The sequence below is a fragment of the Copidosoma floridanum genome, unplaced genomic scaffold (genome assembly GCF_036245765.1).
Source record: "Copidosoma floridanum isolate Cflo_tuat_1 unplaced genomic scaffold, Cflo_Japanese_pri ptg000021l, whole genome shotgun sequence".
Classification (NCBI taxonomy): Eukaryota; Metazoa; Arthropoda; class Insecta; order Hymenoptera; family Encyrtidae; genus Copidosoma; species Copidosoma floridanum.
In genome coordinates, this window is record NW_028321898.1 from 24,964,049 (window position 1) to 24,984,827 (window position 20,779).

General features: G+C 36.5%; 1 protein-coding gene across 2 annotated transcripts in view; it reads left to right on the forward strand.

The window, feature by feature from the left end:
• LOC106637909 (cytotoxic granule associated RNA binding protein TIA1) overlaps window positions 1-18,597 on the forward strand; it is a 539,236-nt gene extending 520,639 nt beyond the window's left edge. For both annotated transcript variants that reach the window (XM_089594255.1, XM_089594256.1), the window contains 5 exons: window positions 6,170-6,350; window positions 12,450-12,579; window positions 14,551-14,792; window positions 15,043-15,223; window positions 17,524-18,597. In XM_089594255.1, coding sequence (XP_089450381.1) covers window positions 6,170-6,350; window positions 12,450-12,579; window positions 14,551-14,792; window positions 15,043-15,223; window positions 17,524-17,565 — 776 coding nt within the window. In that variant the 3' untranslated portion in view covers window positions 17,566-18,597. The remainder of the gene's footprint in view (window positions 1-6,169; window positions 6,351-12,449; window positions 12,580-14,550; window positions 14,793-15,042; window positions 15,224-17,523) is intronic.
• Window positions 18,598-20,779: the final 2,182 nt, after the last annotated feature.

Below are 20,779 nucleotides of genomic sequence, written 5' to 3' on the forward strand. Positions count from 1 at the left end.
GATGAGAAAGAGATGAAAAGAAAGGGAAAGAGAAAGGGAGATCGAAAATTGTGAAAAGTGAAAAGAAAATAAAGGGTAGGCTTAGAGGCGAGTGTGTAAGTTCAAACAAAATATACCAGACAACCATTTTATACTAACTAATAAATTAATTATATTATTATTTAATATTTTGCAATTTTTCAATTTTTATTTTTTTGTCCTAACACTTTTTTTTATGAATTTTTTTACTTTTTTTCTTTCTACAATAATTACAAAGTTTATTTTTTTATTGAATAAAATTTTATTCCGTACGCTACATTTTTCATTACTTTTACTTCAATTACTCTTGTAATTATTGAACTAATTACGCGCAGACACATATGTTTTTTCCCTCTATCTGTCTTTATTCTTGCTCTGACCTTTTTTTGTACATTGTATACCTTTTTCAAAAACTTCTCAATATTCCTTTTACACTCGTTACTATTATTCATTGTTTATTGTTAAATCATAATTTTGTCATATTTCTGATAGTTATCTCTCATTACTACTTTTTCTCCATGTATATTAATTTTATTTGAATCACGTCATTGTATTATTACTGTCTTTCTAACGTTTCGTCATTAAACTGTGTATAACCAGCATTATCATGCTAATGATGCATTTCTCATTTGTCACCGTTGTTTATCTCATTATCGTTCTCTTTCACTACTGTATTTATACATTTTATTGTGTTGGCTTTTCTTTCTCAATCAATGCTAGTCTTATTTTTTATAAATAATTATAATTTTTATGGAACTTTGGTCCATTTAAATATCATCCATTAAACAATTTTAATAAATATATAAAAATTAGTTAATTAGGAATTGTTAATAATAAAACGAGTAATATTTTTTTGTCAATCGTTATTGCATAAAGGAAGCATTTTATTTTGTATAATTTCAGTTAGCATAAAGACTGAGAAAGAAAAGAAAACTGCTTTATTCTGTGACTTGAAGAATTTTTGTAAAATATGTACTATATATAGACAAGTATGTTATATTTTCAGTAATTTTGACTTGCAACTTTTTTTGAACGAATATACGTATAATTATCAAAGCAGGTACGCATATTCTTAAGTAGCTTGTAATTTTTTGAAAATTACTCAATGTGAAAAATAATTATGAAATTCTTACTGACCTCAACTTTTGCATGTTTTTTTTTTATAATAAATTTTTTAAAGTAATTTGAAGAATTATGAAACTTTTACTACAAATTTTTCAAAGTAATTTTTCATAGATCAATTATAAAGGTTACAGAATAATGAAAATAACAAGGAAATGTAATAATTTTTTTCTTCTGTCTTAGCGAATTATTAATAATTTGGATTCAACTCATTAACAACAAACAAATATTCATCAAAAATATACTCAAGAATAAACAATCTTAAAAATAGTATTTTTAAAGATAAATTTTTAACTTTTGATTTAAGGAGTGGTAATTTTTACATTTCCTTCCATCTTTTGATTCATCGATACTTAAAAACAACATCCGTTCATTGTTTTAATAATTTTTAATTTTTCACAATTACTTATTCATCTTGCTGTTTATTTTAATCTACTACTTGGATTTTTTTGAACACTTTTATAATTTTATTGTTCATATTCACACGGGAGTTATCAGCAAAATGTTGAAAGTTTTTTTTTCGCAAAAATCCACTCTTTTTCTGTAAATTTATAATTCTATTTGATGTAAGTTTTCACTTGCGTAGAAAAAAAATCCTTGAAATGTAGATAAGTTAAATGCAAAGACTTATTGGCAAAAATCGTTTTAAAAAACATAGTGTATGGTAGTAAATTTGAATTATGAAATAGAAATTGTACAAGAACTTATTGCAATTTTTAAATGAAGATCAGAAAAAGAGTTACATGATTACTTGATGGATAATTAATGCTGGATACGAGGAAGATATAAAATAATTTTTCAGACAACCGTAAAGTTATAGATCCAAAATTTTACCAACTTATCGAACAAAATAATTAAATTTCTCTTTTCTCCATCTTTTTTTTTTTTTTTTTTGAATCGTAAATGGTGAAGTATACACAACGAGAGTTGAGCTATTATTTCAGTGGATCACGACACTGTTTTCATCGCAAGGAATCATTTTAAATTCATATTCATTAGTTTGTTCATTTATCCTCTCAAAGTCCCACCAGAAAGAGCCGTGAGTCCAAAAAAAAACTTTAAAAAGAAAAAAAACGACGCGAAACGATGGCAAAGTTCCGCGACAGCGATCTGGCAATAATTGCAAATCAAGCGGCTGAGAAGACCGAAGGGGGACCGGAGCGATATAGGCCATGAACGATCGATTTCAAAGCGGACAATGGAGCATTAGAGGGCATAAACCGCTCAGGGCGCAATTTCGGACGTGTTTGGGCGTCCCGGGCATGTCAGGTGTCGGAGGCCTCATCGGTTTTGCGGTTGCTGCAATGAGCGCGCGCGGGAGAGGGGGGGAGTTTGGCCGATGGCCACGCTCGGCTAATCAGTTGGCTAATGAGCCGCTCCTCGCCTCTGTCGGCGCGCATCGGCCCGATGTTGTACCTCCGCGCGTCCTCTATTAATTAGCTGCCCGCGTCCCTGACGCTGTGTTTATTGTCAATCACGGGCACATCCATTGAGCAAAATTTTCTTTTCATTACTATACGCCGTACATTTTTTTTTTTTATTTTTTTATTTTTTTTTTATTACTTTGTTATTAACAGCGAGGAGCTGTGTCTGGTTATTGTTTCATTGATTTTCGCAAGCACTTTAAAACATAACATTTATTTCATGATACAAGGGTCGAATAAAACTTTCTCGTATTTGAAAAACAGTGCGATACAAGTAGAATTTTGCTGTGTACCCTAACAAAAGTAGCAATAAAAAAAAAAAAAAATTATCCATGCCCAAGTCACGAAAGCTCGACTTGCGATAGCCCGAGTTAACTTTTAACTTGGATTCGACGCGCGGAGGCGTAATTGTTTCAATCGTAAAAGCCAAATAGGTCGTATCTCTTATTTACGGGAAGCGTAAAGGTGCCCTTCCATTTTCCCGCCCCCCCCCCCTTGGGGGGCTTAATCCGTTTATGCACTTTTTATCCCATCAGAGATCGTCCGTTGCCTGCAAAGTTTACTCCTATTACCATTTCCCTCCCTTCGTTTACCACCGGCTTAATACCTTTTTCCTCTTTCGTTTTCTCGCGCGCAAAGCCCGTCTCTTCTTCTCACTTGTGAATCACCTCGGAGCCAATCAGCCCTTCCAGGATGGACTTTGATCAAATTTCTAATCACCCAGACTCCCTTTTTCCCGTGTTTTTTCCAGCCTCGCTGTTGAAATTTAAAAGGGTGTGCAAAAAAAATTGAACCGATGGCCGTGCGCAGAAAGTAAAGTTCGAAGGGGCCGAAAATGGGTTTTCTCGTCCCGTGAAATTAAGAGGTACCATCTTGGACATCAAACTGATAATTGAATTAATACGACGTCGGGGGGGGGGTGAGTCGAAAGTTTTTCCAAAGTTTTTAACGTGAAGGAAAAAATTAAAAGTTCCCGCGGTTCGGGCAGCGACACGAGTACAAATGCGAAAAAGGATAAAGGGAGGAGGGACGAGAAGTTAAAAATAATAAAGAGAGACGAGATCGCGAAAGGGGTTGGAAAGAAGTCGCCCGTGGGGCTTCCGTCCGACTCTATTTTTTTTTTTTTTTTTTCTTTCCTACCCTTCTCTCTTTTATAAGGAACCGAGATATAGCTGCAGAAGCCCTGGCAAAATCTGCCGCGAGTTATCGTGCCCGCGAGAGGCAACTCGATTTTCTTTCGAGTGGACGCGGTGAAGGAGAGCCGGAGAAAAGGGAAGAAAAGCCTCGCGCACTCGTGTAAGACGTAGGGGGTGCAGAGGGTGGTAAAAACGAAATTCGGCTCATGTGGCGCGGGGAATCGGTTTTAAGGGACATTTTTTCGTTGTTGCCGTGTTTACATCCTCATGGTGTTTAATCTCTTTGTCGTATGGGTACAGGGTCTTGAAAACTACATTTTCGGATCGAGAGGGCCATAGTAGAGATTTTAAGTAAAAAAAACTTCTTACTTTTTTTTTTTTTTTTTTTTTTTTCTTCCGACGTAATTTGTCACTATAGAGGCTTTTAGTAAAAATGAAAAAGTTATGATGGGCCCTAACGTATTTTCATGGCCACCCCGTGATGGAATACATAAAAACGTGGGTGAAGAATAGAATAAAACTTTTTTATTACTTTTACTTAAAAATACCGTGGTGCCCATCATCGCGCGATTTAACATTTCTTATGAGCAAAAATATTTCCACGGATGGCCAGTAAATTTAAATCTAAAAAATAAGACGAGTAATGAGCAAAGTAGACTTGCCCGTAAAATTCACAGGTACGATCGCTGATTTTGAATGACCGAGGCTGAGCTCCGTGAAAATGATCGTAAACTCAGCTCAGCGACTGCCACGCCGATATCGCGAAAGAAACGGGTAACCCTCCGCGAGGAAGTATTTCTTTATACCCTTCCCTCCCTCTGCCGTGAATCTCCTTCCTTCGTGTTTATTTTCCTCTGATAGCCCTTGTAAGAAATTGAGCCAAGATGGAATATTTAATAAGGACGAGATTGATAGCGCCTTGATTTTATAGTGGGTGAGGTGTGTTTTACTCGAGTCTAAGTGCTCGAAACCATCAATCGTGTGATAAGTTGCGTTGAAATTTTTTTTTTTTAGTCCATTCGGTTTGCAAACTCGGACATGGATACTTTTTACAATACCTTGCGTTACAACATTTTTCTGAAAATGTAATACACTATCCGTGTTTGACAAATTATTTATTTATTACTACTTTTAACGTAGTACTTCAAAAAATATTTTTTCAGTAATAGTAACTAATAAAGTAACAGATTTTGAAAAAGAAAACAAATGAAAAAAATTATTTAAAATATTCCAACAGTTTATAATAAACTTAAACCTTCATATAATATTTTTTCTGGAAAATTTTTGGTCAATTACCGTATTACTTGATAAGCAGAGCAATAAATAGAAAAAATCAAGCCTATATAAAAAAATTGTGTTATTAGAAAAACTATAGTATCTATGTCTGCTGGTTATTAATACAATTTTTTATTTGGGTCGTTGAATATTTTGTAGTTTTTAGGGGGTTTAAGGCGATCGACTGAGTATTTAAATCGCCTGATGAATGAAAATATTTTTAATACACTAGACTCTTTTCATTGTATTTTACTGTATTACTAGGGCTTTTGAATCATGAGTCCGTATAACTACAATAGTTTTGACAATTGTTTGTTACTCAAGTGTTATTAAAATTCAGTATTTTCAAAGAAACGAAAATATAACTCTCTACTAGATACCAATTAACTTCAACGAGTAAGCATTTTTTTATTTAAAATATAGTCATAAAAAATATTGTAAATACAAAAGCAATTTCTACATGATCATTTTAATAATGTAATTAACACACTAAAGTTTAGAGGCTGAATAATAATTTATTACCTTTTATTAATTAGAGTATACATATATATATGTATGTTATGTTACAAAGATTTATTTGAATATTTGTGTAAATATATCTTTCTATTATTACTGTATTTTTTCAGAATAAAATAGTTTAATATGTATACATAATAAGTATGCCACAGTAGGAGTTTCAGTTTTTACCTTTTTTTTTAATTGCAACTAAAATTTTATACTAATGTCTTAAAAATTAATATTTATGTATTAAGTATTTAGATATTTTTTTAACATTTGCATGCTTTTTCATTGGATATTTTATAAAAAAAATATCTATAGAAATTCTTTTATTCAAAAAGCTATTCTGCTCAGAGGGTATCAGGCCTTCCAAAAACGCGTAAATACCCAATTACATGTGATAATTTTATTGAATAAAAAATTTTATTTTAGTCACTTAAATAAATCGTGTAAATTCTCATTTGTTTACAAATCCTGATTCACTCAAAGCAGATAAAAAAAATTTTCAACTATTTTTTTAAATATCACGATGAATTTTTCTATCTGTAACGTGTATTTTTTTCAACTTGATTGCAATGATTTTTCTGTTTTCTTGAAAAAAGCAAAAAAAAAAAAAAGAAATAAGCCAAACGGCATAACGAAGACAAAAAGTTTTATTCTGACCATCAAACGTCCCTTCTCTGTCTGTGCTTGCAGCGAACGCGAAGCCACTGACGTTCGACGAGGTTTACAATCAGAGCAGCCCGACCAATTGCACCGTCTACTGCGGAGGCCTGACTAATGGCCTCACGGAGGAGCTCATGCAGAAGACCTTCTCGCCCTTTGGCTCGATCCAGGAAATTCGAGTTTTTAAAGACAAGGGCTACGCTTTTATCAGGTACGCTGTGAATGTTTTCTATATTTTTTCTTTTTTTTTTTTTTTTTTTTGCAATTTTATCCATTTCGGCTACTTGCTCTTGTTATACTCTGCCGCGAGGCTAACAGCAAAAATAATTGGTAGCTGCGTTGGTGAAAAAACAAAAAAACAAAAACTTCTACTGCCTCGCGCGCCTTTTTTCAAGGGATCGTTAGGAAATCCATACGTATCGTACCTATGTATCGGTGGTGCTCTGAAATATCAAAGTAATTATTTTTGACGTATCAAGTCAATGTGTCAGGAACGCAAAATGTACACCACGTACTGCGCAGCATCGATTTATTGATTATTTCTTATTTTAGTTCAGAAATGGAAATTTTATTCAGATTAGTTTAATCAATTGATAAAATTTATTGTTGGTGTAATTCAATGCTAAAAAAAAAATAAAAAAGTTATCCTTTAAAAAAATTGAAGCACAACAACGCTACTACATATGTAGATTGTTATTTTACTGCAATTATATTTTTTACGCTATACTTTATGAAACAACGTAACTTTGGGAAAAACAATAAAATCCTGCACTGAAATACCTGTTCAATTTTCTCCCCTATACTTATTTTTCGATACGCAACCAAAAACTGATACATGAATTCCTAAATTTCACGAAAGAAAACAATAACTTAACGAACCTCATCTCCGGATCAATGGAAAAAAATCTTCAGATCCCTCCGAAAGTCGCAGCCTCCGTACCAAATGAGTACACCCCAATTACAATAGCGACAACGAGCATAATCACCGCGATGAAAGCGAATGAAAATGTCGAAACATCCATTGTCTCCTCGGTTGCGAAAAAAAAAGGGGGGTAGTAGTGTGGGTGATTCTTTCGAGAAGAAGAAAAAACCCTCGGTGAGAGTCGAAGATCGCAGAAGAAAGCCTCCCGGAGAAGAAAAGGGGAGGGACATCAGCAGCAGGGGGTTAACGCGTTATATAGCCCTCGTGGACAATGTCCGTGCGCGACGCAGGAGATCTCAGGGGGGGAGGGCTCTTTTCAGTCCTCCATCTAATTGCTGCGGCTCCTCCTGGTCTATTCTTTAGCTGCAGAGGGCCAGGGGGTGGGTACGAGTCAGCCGGAAACGTCGTCGTTGCGCCTCTGGAATGACGAATGAATCCGTACGGGGGGAGAGAGAGAGAGCGAGCGGGAGGAATTCTTTGTCCAACGACAGAATGAAAGAGATCGTAGGACGCGAAGGGAGACTTATCCGAAAAAAGGCTACTTATCGGTGGTGGTCGGGCGACGACAACGGCGACGCTGAAAAAGAGCCGAGGGACTGCAATTTTTGCCGTCCCTCTTCTCTCACGTGTCCGAGACATCTCCCTCCCTCTCCCTCTTTCTATATACTTTTGTATTATTTACAAGATCTCCGTTACTTTTATTCCGCGTGAAACGTGAACTGTCGTCACACTTCTACGTACCGGAGAGGGCCGATCCTCTGGGACCAAGGCTGTAAATGCATTAATATCGGGTGACTGACAACAGTGCCCCTTTGGAAATTAAACGAAACAAAAAAAAAAAGAAAAAACTCCAACAGTCGCAGGGGAGGATCGGCCCCTCTCCCCCTGGTATTAATCAATGACGAAAAATTCGTATTAATCTCTGTCGTGGAAAAAAAAAAAAAAAAAAAAAAAAAAAAAAAAAAGAGGAAACGAAGGACCCATCCGTACAGCGAGGAGGGCACGTATAACCATCATACGGCAAGAGCTGCAGCGGTGGGTGCAGGTTACGGGTGTGCCGAGAGGCTTTGTCTTGATTAATCTCCGTCGAGGATCCTCCGGATAATTTGCGCAAAGCGTCTGGCCGACAATGACAGACGGAAAGGAGGGAGAACCGGCTGGCTGTGCACATACACACACACCCTTGTACCCCCGTGGGATTTCGGACTTGTCGTCGCTCGTACAGTCACGGAGTGGGTATATATATATAGTCGTGGTGGCCCAATGAATACATAGTAATATATGTGTGTACATCGCCTAATACATAGTACGTCTCCAGCGGCTCCTTCGCGAATTAATAGAGCACGCGGGGTCGCGGGGTCTCCACCTCGTGAGGATACTGAGGATTCGAATTCGGTCATCAGTCTCATCACCCCCCCCCCCTCTTTTCCTTCTGTTCGTGATGGCGCCACATCTGCCCTGGGAGAGCCGGGGCTGACCTTTTCCTCCTCCTCCTCCTGCTTCGGTTTCTCTCGTTCTCTTCTCTTTATCCTAATGTATATTAATGCCGTGGGACGTTTGATGTTTCGTTATGCTAAACACAGCCGAAATGAATTGACATGCCCTGTCGAGAGCGAGCGAGAGCACCCTCTCGTTTGCCGCTCCTCCCCCCTCCCTCTTCTCTCGAGCTTGGGCCGTGTTTTCGGTAACGGGAGGTGTATATAGGTTAGGGTAGCAGGGGAGCTAATTGCGTTCCACCCGCGTTGAATACTAGATGATTTTGCCGGGAATCGCAATGCCCATCAGCTTAAATGCTGCTTTCACTCGACCGAGGAAGGGGACTTCTCCCTTCCAATTTCCTTATTGGTTATGTTCGGGGGGTTTCAGTCCTCCTGTGTGTGGTTGACGACGGATTTAGGGAAATATATGTTTTTGTCACTGAATCCTTGGAGGTTAGTGTGTACCTGCTTTTTTTTCAATCGTGAAATGTGCTTTTGTTTTTAATACTGTGGTTCCATTGATTTTTTAGGTTAGGTGGGCCCCATGAACGAACAATATCCGCTGAGGTGGGATAAAAAATAGATACATACAGAAAATGTATATGATAAAGGAAATAAAATGCTCTTTGTGTGTTTATTTGTATGAAATTAATGCTTTTTTTTAAAAACCTTTATGATAAGTGGTGTTGAGATGTAATCAAATCAAATGCAGCTAAGATCAACTATATGATTACTTTATATAATTATTACTAACTGGTACAGATTACGACGCGGTAATTGTCATGATTAATTGGTCATTAACGATAAGTAAATAAAATATTAAACATTTTTTTGTTTCCAATAATCATAATTTCTTGACATTTTTAGCTAATCGTGTGAAAATGCATAATCACAATAATTTTATTAAATCGAGTTTTCTAAAAACGTAAATTCAGGTAAAAGGTGATGATTTAAGACGATATAAAAGAAACTCCATGAATTTCTACCAAACCTGCGTAAAAACTTATTCAATCGCACATAAACGAGAGAGAATAAAAGATATTTCCCGGTCCATGTCAACAGAGCATTAAAAACCTCACCGCGTCTGACGTCAACCGAACCAAGTGCAAATAAAAATGCATTATATAGAGCAAACATACACGTCATAATCGCAGTCACCCCCTTCAAATTTTACGCGCATGACGACTCATTACCCTTCTCCACGATGAGGGATAACTTTACACGGGAAATTTTTCCCCCAACTCCGTCAACTCTAGAGCTTATGCGCACAAAAGGACGAAAACTAACGACGTGTTTACGTTATGGTCGCACGCGCGGATCGGCAACTTTCGCGGCCACGCGTTTTACTACCCCTGAACCCTTTTTTTTTTTTTTTTTTTTTTTTTTTCATCATACAGCAGGCATGTTCTCCGGATCCACTCGGGTCTTTTTTCCGTGTCCATAACTGTTTTCACTCGCTTGGGGTCTTGGCCGATCGCCAACAAACGGAGGGAGAAAAAGCGAGGCGCCTCGCTCTGCCCTCATAATTGAAGGGTCCAATAAATACAGGCTGTCTCTCTCTCGCGGTAAATATAGCAGCCTCATGCGTTTGCTTTTTTTCCCCTTTCTTGCACTTTTTTTTCACCCATCGGTTTATTTCCCTCCCGCAGTTTTCAGCAAATTTTTCATTTGCGGATGCCTTTTTTCCCTCTGCACTCGCCCGTAGATAATCTCGTGCACCGCCCTATGACTCTCTGTACCGGCTTTTAATCGTTTTTACTTTTTTCTCCGCTCCCTTGGCTTTTTCGATCGCGGATGCAAGGAGGAGTCGAGTGGTGTTTGTGGTATCGGAGAAAAAGAAAACGAGGGACCTTTAAATGTTATCCGCTCAAGGTTGAAGCGGATGAATGATGGGTACGAGGTTTCTGAAAAATCGCGTATGAAGGAACGAAAATTGATGGGAAAAATGTAATGTCAAGTGGTACGAGCCAACTGCGTTTCGAAAAAAAAGAGGGGTCCCGCGGTTCGTTCTACTTCCAATTGGGAATTCTAGAGCGTAAATAATATATTGCCAATACCACGCTGGAGAAATAGAAAAAGCTCGCCGCACAAATTACGAGGCACTGAAATTTGGTGAAGCTCGACAAATATTATTGGTGTGCACGAAAAATAATCATCCGGTTCCCGTTATTATATCCATTTTTAACTTATTTTTAAATGCAATATTAGATGTCGATCGCAGATATGCTGTGTTGATAAGAAAAAAATTGAAAATTATCAGGTTATTCGCGATGAGATTTATTTTCGTACGTACGACCAAAGCTTGTATTTATCGAGTACCTTTTAATGTTAGTTTATGAGGCTTTGCATGGTAAGTCTGTGCTGTACTGAAATAAAAACTTTATGAATTCCGAATCAAAGTAGATTTGATGTGACAGAATTTTTTCCAGGATTTTTTTAACCTTCAAATATTTTAGGTATTGTTGAATTTTTTAAGATTACTCACATAAACTGAGCATTAACTCAAATCGTTTTTTTTTTTTTTTTTTTTTTTTTCAGTAATTTAATAAATTTCTATACATCTGCCCGTCTGACCTAATATTGATTTTTCCACTTGTAATTAGATTATGAACAAAAGACAAAAATGTTCCAATCAAACATCGAAACGTTTGCTTAATCGATGGTCAAATATTTGCGGATAGTTTTACAATAAATAGCTTATAAAATAATATTTCCAGAATAAAATGTTTTAGTTTTTTTAACGATACAAATTATTTATGGACACAAATTTCTTGCACTCTATCCTCGTAATTGAAAAATAACACAGTAATTTAATGACATACTTAACCCAGTAGAATACAAAACGCTGTAATTCGAATGCCTAGATTTAATTACTTTGTGGAGGTATTTGCCACGGGAGTTTTTAATTTGACGAATTAAAGGGCCACTACACTTAAACAGTATCCAAGTAAAAAAAAAAATGTTTCATTTTTAAATTATAAAAATTACAAATTAAATTTTAAATTCGAGAGTATTATAAATGATATTTACATTAATGAATTTGAGACTAGAACTTGAGAAAAATAAAAAGGTCATCCAGGCCTCATTAAAAATGACTACTTTAAAGTTGTACTTATTACAGCCATAACGTTTTAACTATTCTTAACAATCTAATTCATTTTTATAACCTGATTTGTATTAAAATTTTAAAAAATATTTTTTACAAACTGAGAAATTTTTAAAAACGAAACGTGAAATATGCAGGTTTTCGTAAAATGGAATATTTACCTCTGAAAAAATATTTATTGACACCCAAGGGTTATTCATAAATAAGGTTATCGATACATTTATCGTAGATTGAATCCAAAAATTGTTAATGATTTGTTATAAAGTGGTTTGTTAATAACCATCAAATTTAAAATTCTCCAGAAACGTCCAAACAAAAAATCGATTCATTCACACACACATCCACAAAAACGCTACATTGGATAAAACTTTATATTAAAATAAAAAAAGGATGAATAGCAGAGGTTCATATTAAAAAAAAATTACTTGAAAAATGCAACAAAAGTAATTACATAGACACACCTAAAAATACCTTAGAACTTTCCGTGTTTTTTCAGTCGTGCAGTTCTAATATATTTTTATTAGGAAAATGAAATATGTGGCTGTAGCAAGAAAAGGTGGTACGAAAACACGCGTGCAAGTAATAGTCCACACAATCATGACACAGAGCAAGTGCACCCGATAATCTGTGGGGCAAAAAACTTTTCTGAATAGATTAAATGAAAAAAGGAGAAGAAACATAAATCGGTATGCAGGAAAAAAGGGAAAAACATCATGTCATAATTATATACATGTGCGAATTGGGTTGCAAAGATAAATTAATGACACGATTGATTCGATGGGGGGCACGATCTCGTGATTGCAGGTTTTCCACGAAGGAGTCAGCGACGCACGCCATAGTCGCTGTCCACAACACAGACATCAACGGCCAGACGGTAAAGTGCAGCTGGGGCAAGGAGAGCGGCGATCCCAACAACGCCCAGCAGACCGGACAGGTGAATATACGAGCCCTGCTGAGGCTCCTTTATCTTCCGTCTGAGATCCCCTTTTCTTTTTGCCCTTCTTTTTCCACGGTCTCGTTGGCTCGGTGCTTTTTCATTTTGAGAAAGTTCTCGGACGAGATATTTGCAGTCATTTTTTGCGAAATTTCTTACTTCGGTCACGGTTGACCGGCTACTTTCGTCAAATTTTAGTTGGCAGGCTGGCTTTTCTTTTTCATTCTCAAATATTTGTACACGCGTTTTTCAATCAGAAATTACACGGCAATTACAAAATTTTAATAACTTTCGGTGAGTCATCGTTTGATGGATGTTTGAATCTTTGCAATAAATGAATGGACACTAGTGCAATCAATATTAACAAAACTTTATCGATTGTGCTAGATATTTAAACTTAGAAAAATGTTAGAGTTTCAAGCATTAAAAGAACTTTTTTCTTGTTCCGTTGGGTGTAAAAAAAATAATAATGGTCCTTTTAAGATTGACACCTTTATTTTAAATAATATTTTTTTCTAAATTATACTGCAAAATAAGTTGTTTTTGTTCATACTATGTCCATTCTCGAAAAACTTGGAATTCGTAATTTTTTAATTCCGATTTCATCAACAAATAATTAGTTTGGTTGATCATTTTTCAATGTGCCATTTTATTTGTAAAATATATTCCAAATATTGTTAAACGGCGTGTTAAAATACAGCAAATGAAATCAGCGTATTGCCAAAAACCATCTCACAGCCAACCAAAAAGGATAATTTCTTTGATAAATTTTCCATGACCAGCTTGTCCTTCGCACTGAGCCTCCGCCACGACGAGCCAAGTAATCCTGAATCCACGACACCCCAGCCCCTATCGCGACAACACCGCACTCATCACCTCCCAAAAACAATATTCCCCCGCTCCCCCGTCATTCTCCCGAGTCGACCAAAACACGCGCAGCCAACGCCGAATCGCACCACCCTCGGATCCTCCAAATCCAAAGAGCTACAGTCCAGCTCCGAATCAACGCGCTCCGGCACAGCTCGTTCGAGGTATAATCCCGCCCAAGACCCATGGCTAATACCCATCCGACAAGTCCCCCTCTCTCCGGCTCTTTTGCCCTCAAAACCCTGGACCACATTAGTGCCGGCCCAAGGAGAAATCGCGCCCACTTCCATCGGACTTTACGATTATCGGCGCCCGTTACGCGACTGTCTTGTGTATCCGTGCGCGCCCCCGGCACTAACGCTAAAACGGATAATGGATAAAGCGAAACGCCTCGGAGGCACTGCCGAGACCGTTCTCCTTTCTCGGGATTTGCGACCGGTAGAGGGACCATTTTCTTTTCTTTTTTTTTTTTTTTTTTTTTTTCTTCGACACCTAAACTTCGTGGGACCGATTGTAGCTCGGTTTTTTTTGATCATTGCGCACACGGGCCAAGTTATTCGGAGCGAGTACGAGTATGGATCGGATTTTTGCTAAATTACCGCAAGACGCGTACATCAGATATATTCACGCCATAAAAGGGTCAAGCATTAAATTTGCACCATCTCCTGAGCTCGTGCTTTTTCCAGAGCACTTTTGGCATTACAATTGCAAGATCACGTCAGATTCGAGTATAATCGACTTATCCAGGAATACTTATTGCCATTAGCGGTAAAAAAAATTCCAACTAGACGCGGTTGAGAGGCTCATCGGGTTACCATTGATCGCATACTCGCGTCGCTCGGGGTACGGTCGAAAATAGCTTGCTTCCAATGAGTAATCGTGAAACGTTTTTGAGCCGATCGCATCATTTTAGAAAACATAAATCAGGAGCGTGGCAAGGGAGAAGGGCCAAATTGACGTTTTAAAATGGACGCTTTTAGACGCCCGAGGATCGGCGCGAGTTGTAATTACAAGACCACGAGGGGTTTGGGTGACGAGCGCGTCCACTGTTGAAAAAAAAAATTGAGATGACAAAAAAAGGTTTCGTTCCCCGTGTGTACACAGGCACTTTCGTCGGCGACGTACCCGTACTACGCGGCAGCGGCAGCGGCAGCCGCGGCAGCCGCGGGTGTAGCCGGGGTCGGCGGTGTTGGTGGTGTCAGCAGTGCCGGACAACTTGGCTACTGGTACCCACCTCAGTCTTATCCGACGACGGCGACGCAGATGCAGGCCGGTGGTTTCTTGCAAGGCATGCAAGGATACACGTACGGACAGTTCGCTGGTTACCAGCAGGCTCAGTACATGGGGTGAGTACTTGGCGCACCTGCGCGCCCTATATACATGCAATGTGTTGTCCATGTGTTGTGAAAACAAAAAAAAGACTACTGATTTTGCGATTAATTTCCATTGGGACAGTATACTTACCATTGAACGTTAAAGTGGGCAGGTCGAGGGTTAAAAAGTTAAAGGGGGTTGTCGGGGTTGTTTCTTCATGAAAACGACGCGAGCTGTTGAGAGTTGGGCTAACCTTTTGTAAAAACCACTTTAAAATTACAGAATAGGTATGGGCGTACACGCGGCAGGCACGGCGGCAGGTTGGGGCCAGGGTTTGCCGGGTGGGCCACAGCTGCAGCCCCACCACGCGACAACGGTGACAGCGCCCCCTGGCGTTCAGGCTGCGCCGCCCCCGCCCCCGCCACCCGCGCAAATGATGGCTTATCCCATGCAGCAGTTCCAGGTAATTGACGCAGTTGATGACAGTTATTGTTTCTGAAGTTCTCTTCTGGTTCTCGTTTATATATCTTTGTGTGTGTTGATCGTAGCGTTCAAGCACGCGCGCGCCGTTTTGAGGTATCGTTCCGTTGACGTTAAGTGGGCAGTGTGAGAGTTCACTTAAAGAGTACTTAAAAGGAAAAAAAAAAAAAAAAAGAAAAGAAAAGAAAATTATTTTTCACGAAAAAACAAAGTGTTGTTCAAACAGATGAGAGACTTATTTGTTAACGTTTTTGTTGTGTTTACGTTATGCTTTTGGTATTATCGACGTGAGTTACATGTAAAACGGTGCAAGTGATGAGAGCTTGTTACATATCATTCTCACTGAAATGTAAATTTAAATAAAACAAAAGAAATTTTTATAATTATTGATAGCGCTTGGAACTTTGAATTGGAAACTAAACATCTGTTCGGTATATATAAATCAACATATCATCGAGCTTTCACATTACCTTAGAGGAGTTCTGCACAAAGGTTTAATTTAAAAATTATTACGAATATGTTATATTTGATAGGCTTAACATTTTTCCATATGTATATTTCAAGTTTATACAAGTGCATACGATGTAATATAATATATGAGGATGAAAAAAAAAAAAAAAAAAAAAAAAACGGACTAAACCTTTGTGTCTTGTTTACAAACTATTGCATTGGTTTTTCATTTTATGGTAGAGTTTGCACTGTTTTATAGATATTGATTTGTTGAATGGCTGTTGATTGCTATCTGTGTTTTGACGTTACATCAATTTAAAACCTTTAAAAGGTTTAAGTAATTAAAATTACATACATTCTTCTGTATATTTCATATACATTCTTTATGTCGAGCGAAAAACTGAAAAAATTAATCTAGAAGTACAACGTGTATATCAGTTTTATCAGAAAAATAAAAATAAAGTTCATTTTTAATTTTTAGAAAATCCTTTGATCTTTAGAAAGTGTTTGTTTAAAATAAAATTTTAATTAGCTACATTAATTCTAAAAAAACGGAATAACTTACATCACTGATTTTATTTGATCGAGTCTGGTAATAAAATTCTAAATTAAAACTTACATTCACTGTGTGTACTCTAGTCTTTGAATTTGCAAATGTAATGCTTCAAAAAATCAATATTCGTAGTAAAAGCACGTACATCAAGGTTGGGTGAGCTTCTGTAATATAAATATAAAAAAATGGCATAAAATTACTGGCACGATATCAATCCTTCATTTAACATGAAAACCATCTATCAATTAAAAATTAATTTTTTATTTGTGTTTAACTTGGTAGAATTTTTACAAAAATTTGTAGTAATACATTTTTGAAGTGTTTCTACAAAGTACGGTGTGCGCATGTGGATTTTTTTATTTAAAGTATTTTGCAGGATGATTCGTTCTATGTGAAAAATTATACTTGTTTAAAAAATTATGATTCATCTCTTATTTAATATTATTACTAATATTATCATCTAATGTTCTTACTCATTTACTTCATCGATGTAAATTTATTTGAATTAAGAAATTGTAAAAAATTATCCACGTAATTATTTTATTAATTTACAATAGAATCGTTTTATCACATCAAAATACAATAAGAAACCAAAAATTGTTCACATATAACTTTGTTTACCGTATAATTATTCAAGAAAATTTATTTATGTAATATAATAAATTAAAACGTGACAGTACCTAATATTAATAATAAAATTCATACAGTTTCACAACATATTTTACAAAATTTTAAGATTTCAAGATTTAAAAAAGTTTCATTAATCACTTTTTTGGACAATAATTATCCTAAGATCTCTATTTATTTAATAGGTAATCTCGAGATCATTCTTCTTTTACAATCCCGTTGTTTTTTCGACATTTCAATAAAAAAAATTAAGAACAAAAACAATCATCCTGCACAATAAAAATCAAGTTCCGACTACTATCACTGAAACGCAAAGTGCCAGTTTAGTTTCAATATACCGAATTGATTGAACAGCCTGAGTTTTTTAAATTGCTGCATCTCGTTTTAAATTTAAATTTTGTTGTGTCTATACATACGTATGTCTGTAACATAAATTATTATAATTATTTTGTTTTTTGTTTTAAAATTTTTTTTGTTTTTTTTTTTTTTTTTTTTGTAATTCCAATTTTTCTCTCTGCATATCTTTGTAAGTGTTAAAATCTCACCCCCTCTTGAACCAACGACTATCATTCACGGACACCAAAAAATGAATTTAACCAATGCGTTTCTGTGTGGTTTCAAATTCGTAAAGTGTGTTCTTGGTTGCGGTCCAGCTAGCGGATGAGGACTGGCTGACGCCTAGCCTCCTAGTGTGATGGTAAGCAAGCGCGAGGACAGGATCATAGGCCCACCGGCTCTGACCACCACGACGACGACGACGACAGCATCAACACCACCAACAATCGAATCATCAACTGGTTCGCCAACGACCGAAGCGATCGCCAACAATACGACCCCCACGACCACGATCGTCAAACCCACCACCGCGAGTAGCGCGACAGTCACGATGACGATCGAGCAGCGACCAAGACGCCCGAGGAGCATCAGCGCGGAACCAAAGATTACCGCTAACCAAGGACGCGTCGAGCCCGTGCCGCTGCCCGCCTGACGCGACCTCCTCCTCCTCCACCCCCTGCTTCGTGACAATGCACACAAGGACGTGTGCACATAGGAGACCCACGTTAATGCGCGTGGGGGGTGGCGTTGCGTTGTCGTTCTCGCGGGATGGACGAGCGAGTGTTGTTGCAATAGCTGACGCGTGTGAGTTATACGTGACACTTGAAGGTATATTTATATTAGAGTTGCTTTCGATGACCGAAGGAGTGAACATGTAGAATAATTTACGCGTAAACACAAATATATAAATATGTGCATGGGTGTATTGGAATAAAAAATAACGGGGATATTCTCACGGTTCAGGGGGTGGGAGGGGGTGCGCCGTTGTAGGGAAGTATAGCAAAGTACGTAGCTCCGAGCACACTATAAGATATAAGGTATTCACTGAATAAGAGAGAGAGAGAAAACATTTAAATGCAAAAAAAATTTTTAACAGCGCGCAACGAAGCATGACTTTGAGAGACGGAGTGATGAAATTTTGAAAAGGAACGTTAGCACAGCGTGAATGAAGAAACAGAAAGAAAAAAAAGAAAAAATAAACACATAGCGAAGATGCGATTCGTTATTTTTTTAGATTACAGTGGATAAGAGAGCACGAAAGCGAGTGGGATAAAAAAAACGCTAAAAACGTAAAAAAAAAAAAAAACTAATGAAAGACAAATATTATTTGTGATGTTGTTTCAAACGCCGTCGACGCTCTCTCGTCAAATTGTAAAAATAAATAAATAAATAAATAAATGAAATAAAATAATTCAATAGCATTAAATAGCGGTATACATTGCATTGATCCGAGGTGGTCGTGAAGTTAAAATAAAATCTGATTTTGGAAGACCGAAATAAAGAGCGTTGTAACGTCGTAGGTATAAATAAAAATGATAGCAAATGCGGATGAAAGGAGAGACGATCTAATTAGGCGAGCGGGTATAGGTCGAAGGAAAAAACATACTGATTAGCAGAAAAGTAGATAGTTAGTTAGGTATTATTACGAATAAAGTAACAAATAAAAAAAAGAAAGAGAAAAATAAAAAAAAAAATAAAAAACAGCGCGAACGGTTCTCTCGGGGGCCGAGCCAAAATTCGACGACAACAACGAAATCGGCCGCGGAAACGATCAATATTATATATTATTGTACAAATGTATGTGTGAAAAAAAGAGAAGGTAATTTTAGCTCTTACGATTATCTTGGAGTCGAGACTTTTTTTAGCTTTGGCCACTCAATGTTGTGGTAGAGTGGGAACAAAGGTAACTGGCTCATGTGCGATTGCTGTGATAAAAAAAAAAAGAGAGATACACTTAGTCTCGTAAAAAAATTGAGCGATTGTTGAGAACAAAAAATACAAAGTAACAGAAAGAAAGAGGGATAGGAAAAAAAGCGAGCCGTAGGGTCATTTTTCACAGTTTTTGAATATTTCTATTTTTTATTTTAATTGTTCGCTCGTTTGTTGAACTACAAATCGTTTACTTCGACACGTGGAGTTTAGCATCGCCGACCATATTTGGAGTGGCCAAAGTTTTCCACCACTTTGGCTCGCTCTCGTGCTTCTCTGTAGATTCATCAAGAGCAAAGTTGAAAATTACGCGAGACGTGCTGTAAATTTGAAAAGAGAATAAAAAAAGTACATTTTCAATAATCAAGGAATCAATGTTTGTAAATAATGGCTCAGCTGAAAAATAAAAAATAAAAAGTTTTTATAAAAAATGATTTTTACTTACATTTAAAAAAAGAAAGAATAACGTTTAACGTACTATTCCTTTGTTTGAATTTTCAATTCCAGTGGTATTAATTTTACCTTTTTAATAGGTAAAAATGAAATTAATACCTTGCAAGTGATTTATACATATATATAATACATTGATTGCAGCTGCACCTTTATGAACGACCTCGAATCGCAGAGTTTAAAAGTGTAATAAAAAATAACTCAAAGCCTAATCACCACTGTTTATCTTGCAAAGGATAACAATCAACAATAGAAAAAGTAAAAAGAAATTTATGCCGGTTCTATTTCGATAGAAACAAGTTCAGAAAAAAGAAGAAAAAAAATTATAATAACAAAGCAGCTGTAGTAACAATTTACAATGTTGGCAAAAAAAAACAAAACAATAAAAAATAAAATCAACAAATGATAAAGACAGCGATAGAGAGAGAAAAGCACACTACTTCTAGTCTTTGATAAACCACACAATTGCGAAAAGATTTCCCAATGTCCTGAAGCGTCTGAAAACGTTTTTAACTGGAAAAAAAATAAATAGATTTTTTATCAGAAGAAAAAAAATTATGCTGAAAATTAAAAAGAATTTGTTTGAGAAGTTACAAGTAGCCGAATACGATGTCTGCGTTTCGAATTTCGACTCGACCATGTGTGTATGACGAACATATTTACACATCGACGAAAGAATCGTTTAATCTGAGATGGTAATTGACAAAAACATTATAGCACATATAAAAAGTGAAAAATATAGTCGAATATGCCGTGAGAAAAAAGTGTGAGAACCTCGTGAAGCGAGGTTAAGTAAATAAACATAAGAAAAAAAAATAATAATAAAAAAAAAAAAAAATCGTAGATAGACACATAATTGCACACAGCGCACGAAAGTTAGCGATTAGACAAATACCAAACCAAAAAAAAATGCAAAGAAAAATATATCATGTATAACACAAGTCGTATATGTATGTATGCGTATGTACATACACACACATGTATATATTTATGTATGTGTGTGTACGCATTTGAATACACATTCTGAAAGAATATAATGATAGAGCCGAGTCGCGTGTCCCGTGCTGTCGTACACGTCCTGAAGTTTTTTTATAACTAGGATGTTTTGGAAATGTAGATTTATGAAAAATGTGAGAAAATTTTAAAGAACTATCATCTTTTACCTCAACGTCCCCGAAATTGAAAAATAAAATA